At 65.5% G+C, this 3,146-nt stretch overlaps 1 protein-coding gene across 1 annotated transcript; it reads right to left on the minus strand.

The window, feature by feature from the left end:
• Window positions 1-434: 434 nt before the first annotated feature.
• On the minus strand, window positions 435-2,753 carry LOC144097662 (uncharacterized). Its single transcript, XM_077630313.1, has one exon. The coding sequence runs from the start codon at window positions 2,751-2,753 to the stop codon at window positions 435-437; it is 2,319 nt and encodes a 772-aa protein (XP_077486439.1).
• Window positions 2,754-3,146: the final 393 nt, after the last annotated feature.

Here is a 3,146-nt window from a genome sequence, read left to right on the forward strand (position 1 = left end):
AGGTGGGCGATTACTACAGCTCAGCCGGTTTGGCTGCAGGAGGCCACCATGTGGCAGCCGATGAGGACCGCGGGGTAAACTGCTACAGGGTAGCAGCGCGGCGGGGTGCGCTAAGGAAAACCGCCGTTTCCGGCGGCGCGCAGGAGCTGTGGTTACAGCTGGGGCGCCAGCGGGCTGGCGCACAAGGGACCGGCGGCCGTGTCCAGGATCTCGGGATGCGGGCCTGGTCGTACCGCCGGGGGGCTGCTTCAGGACAGCAGCAGGGGGATATCGCCATGGGAGACGGCGCGTCGGGGCCCCGCACTCCCGTTCAGGGCACCACGGCAGGTGTCGAGGTGGTGAACAAGCTGCCGCCAAAGTGATCAGCTGCGCCGACTGCTGGGGGTTTCCAGGAAATATGGGCCGTGTTCTGGATCACGGGATGCGAGCCAGGCTTATAGCCGAGTGGCTAATCCCGTAGATTGAAGGAATTCCAGCAGCAGTCGGAAGGCCTCAGTCTGGCTGCGCTTTGGGTGCAGCAGGTCTTGGTCCGAGTAGGAGGGCAGCCCTAGGTTGCGGTACCCTGCAGTCATGTCACGCCGGGCGGCCTCTAGGTTCGGGCAGGCACAGAGGAGGTGGCCCAGAGTCTCGTCTGCCCCACAGAAGGAGCAGGCCGGGGACGGGGCTCTGCCATGTCGGTGTAGCCGGGCCTGTGTCCATGAGCAGCCCGTTCGTAGTCGCAGGATTAGGGCCCGTTCCCTCCGTGGCAGGCAGTCGGGTACCCGCATGAAGCGGACTCCTGAGGCCACGCGGGGATCGGGGTGGAGGGCCCGTACGGCCTGCCGAAGAGCAGGACGGGCGAAGTCCAGCTGCGTTACTTTTGAGGACACCGGGGAGCCATTGGTGTGGGCGGCTCCGGCCAGCTGATCCGCAGCCTCGTTCCCAGTGATGCCAACGTGTGAAGGCAGCCACTGGAGGGAGACCGGACGGCCAGCATCCTGGATGGCCATAAGTCGGGCCTTATGGTTGGCCACCGTGTGCTGTCTGGGCTGGTGCTGGCGCAACAGCTGGAGGGCTGCTCTCGAGTCGGTTAAGATGACTGCGGGCTGCTGTCCAGGCAGCAGGAGGAGCAGGTCTGCTGCCAGGTGGAGGCCCGCCAGTTCAGCCGCCGTGGAGTTGGCTGGGAACCGCAGGTGGCACGACAGTGCTGCACCTAAGGCCGGTGCTACGCAGGCCGCAGCGGCCTGGCCTGTTGCTGGAAGTACCGAGCCGTCGGTGTAGACCTGGAGATGTCCTCCCAGGGACTCCTGCAGCAGGGTGGCAGCAGTCTGCTGCAGGGCAGCAACAGGTGTACGGCGCCTACTGCAGCTCCGGATGTCCACCGAGATGGGAAGCGGCGGCCTTGTTGGTGGGGGCGGGAATGGTGCCTGGTTGACAGGGGGGCCGAAGAGCCTGTGGAAAGTGCTATACAGGAGCCCCATGCGGGAGTCCGGTGCTCGGCGGAGCCGAGACAGGAGGGCCCTTCCGTCTGGAGCATGGTATAGGCGGTTCACGTGGCGCAGAACCATCTGGAGGAGCAGGAGGGACAGCGGCCAGGACCCTGCTTCCGCGTGAGTGGCAGCGATGGGGGAGATACGCGGGAGGCCCAGGCATTGCCGCAGGACGGAGCGGTGTCCAAGCTCTAGAGTCTGAAGGCGGGCAGGTGGCAGGGTCACCAGCGGGAGGGCATATGTCACTAGAGACGTGGCCGCTGCGTGGTAGAGGCGGAGGGCCCAGGAAGGAGAGCAGCCCTGGTCCCTGGCCTGGAGGCGCTGGACCGCCTGGCCGATTCGTCGTAGACGAGGCAGGAGGGCCCCCACCGCAGGAAGCCAGGTGAGGCGTCGGTCGATCAGGAGGCCGAGGTACTTCACCTGGTTCCGCCACGTGAGCCCATCCGCACCTAGCCGCAGGGTGGTGATGTGCGCCCGACGCCCTCTGGGGTGGTACAGCAGGGCCTCCGTCTTTGCCGGGGACACTGTGAGGCCGATGGACGATAGGTAGGCCTGTGCAGCATCCAGGGCCCTCTGGAGAGATGTACGCATAGAACGGATCCTCCTGGGTGTGCCCCTCACCCACAGGGCCACGTCGTCTGCATACACAGAGCACCTCACCCGGTGGGAGGACCTGGATTTGAGGGAGGCTGGTAGTCCTGCCATGGCCAGGTTGAATAGGAATGGGCTCAGCACTGAGCCCTGTGGTACTCCTGCGGCGACGGGCCGTGGGGAGCTTAGTTGTCCGCCGACTCGAACCCGGAAGGTGCGGCCCTGGAGGAAGGCTTGGATAAACGCCAGCAGAGGGCCAGTGACTCCCAGGCGGCTCAGGGCCTCATGGATCACACTGTGTGGGAGCGTGTCAAAGGCAGCCTTGACATCCAGCAGGACCAGCATGACGGCGTCCCCATCGTGCCGGGCATCCTCCAGGGTGGAAACCAGGTCGGCAATTGAATCCACAGTGCACCTGCCCCGTCGGAAGCCCGTTAGCTGCTCTGGCAGGAAGTTGGTGACCCGGGCAATCCAGGTGAGGCGGAACAGGGCGATGGCCTCCATGGTCTTGCAGGCTGCGGAGGTCAGGGAGACTGGCCTGTAGGAGGACGGCAGGCGGCTCGGTTTCCGTGGCTTGAGGACTGGCACGACCACGGCCCTCAGCCAGTCCTCGGGGAGAGTGGCTGAGCCCCAGATGGCGTTGAAGGCCTCAAGGAGACGGGTTCTCTCTGGGGTGTCGAGGTTACGGAGCATTTGATGACTTATGCCGTCTGCCCCCGGGGCCGTCCGCTTTCGTGGGCGGTCCAGGACTGCCTGTAGCTCATGCGCCGTGATTGCGGCATAGCACTGTGCCACGACATGGGCCAGTACACCAGGGGGGCTGCCGGGGTTCTGGGGGTGGGCAGGGCTGGAGGGGGGCTGGAGACCGGTCCGCCAGGAGGATTGAACTGATCAGCCATCAGCTCAGCCAGGTCCTCGATGCTGATGGCCCTTGCGATGGCAATGGCCAGGATGGGACGACTGGGGATCTGTGGATGGACCAGAGCCTTCAGGAGGCGCCAGGCTTTGCCCGAGTGGCTGCTTCTCTGTATGCTGGAGCATACCCCGGTCCAGCTCTGGCGGCGCCGGCGTCTGGCGTGTCGACGG

This window comes from Amblyomma americanum, chromosome 7 (genome assembly GCF_052857255.1).
Source record: "Amblyomma americanum isolate KBUSLIRL-KWMA chromosome 7, ASM5285725v1, whole genome shotgun sequence".
Taxonomy (NCBI): Eukaryota; Metazoa; Arthropoda; class Arachnida; order Ixodida; family Ixodidae; genus Amblyomma; species Amblyomma americanum.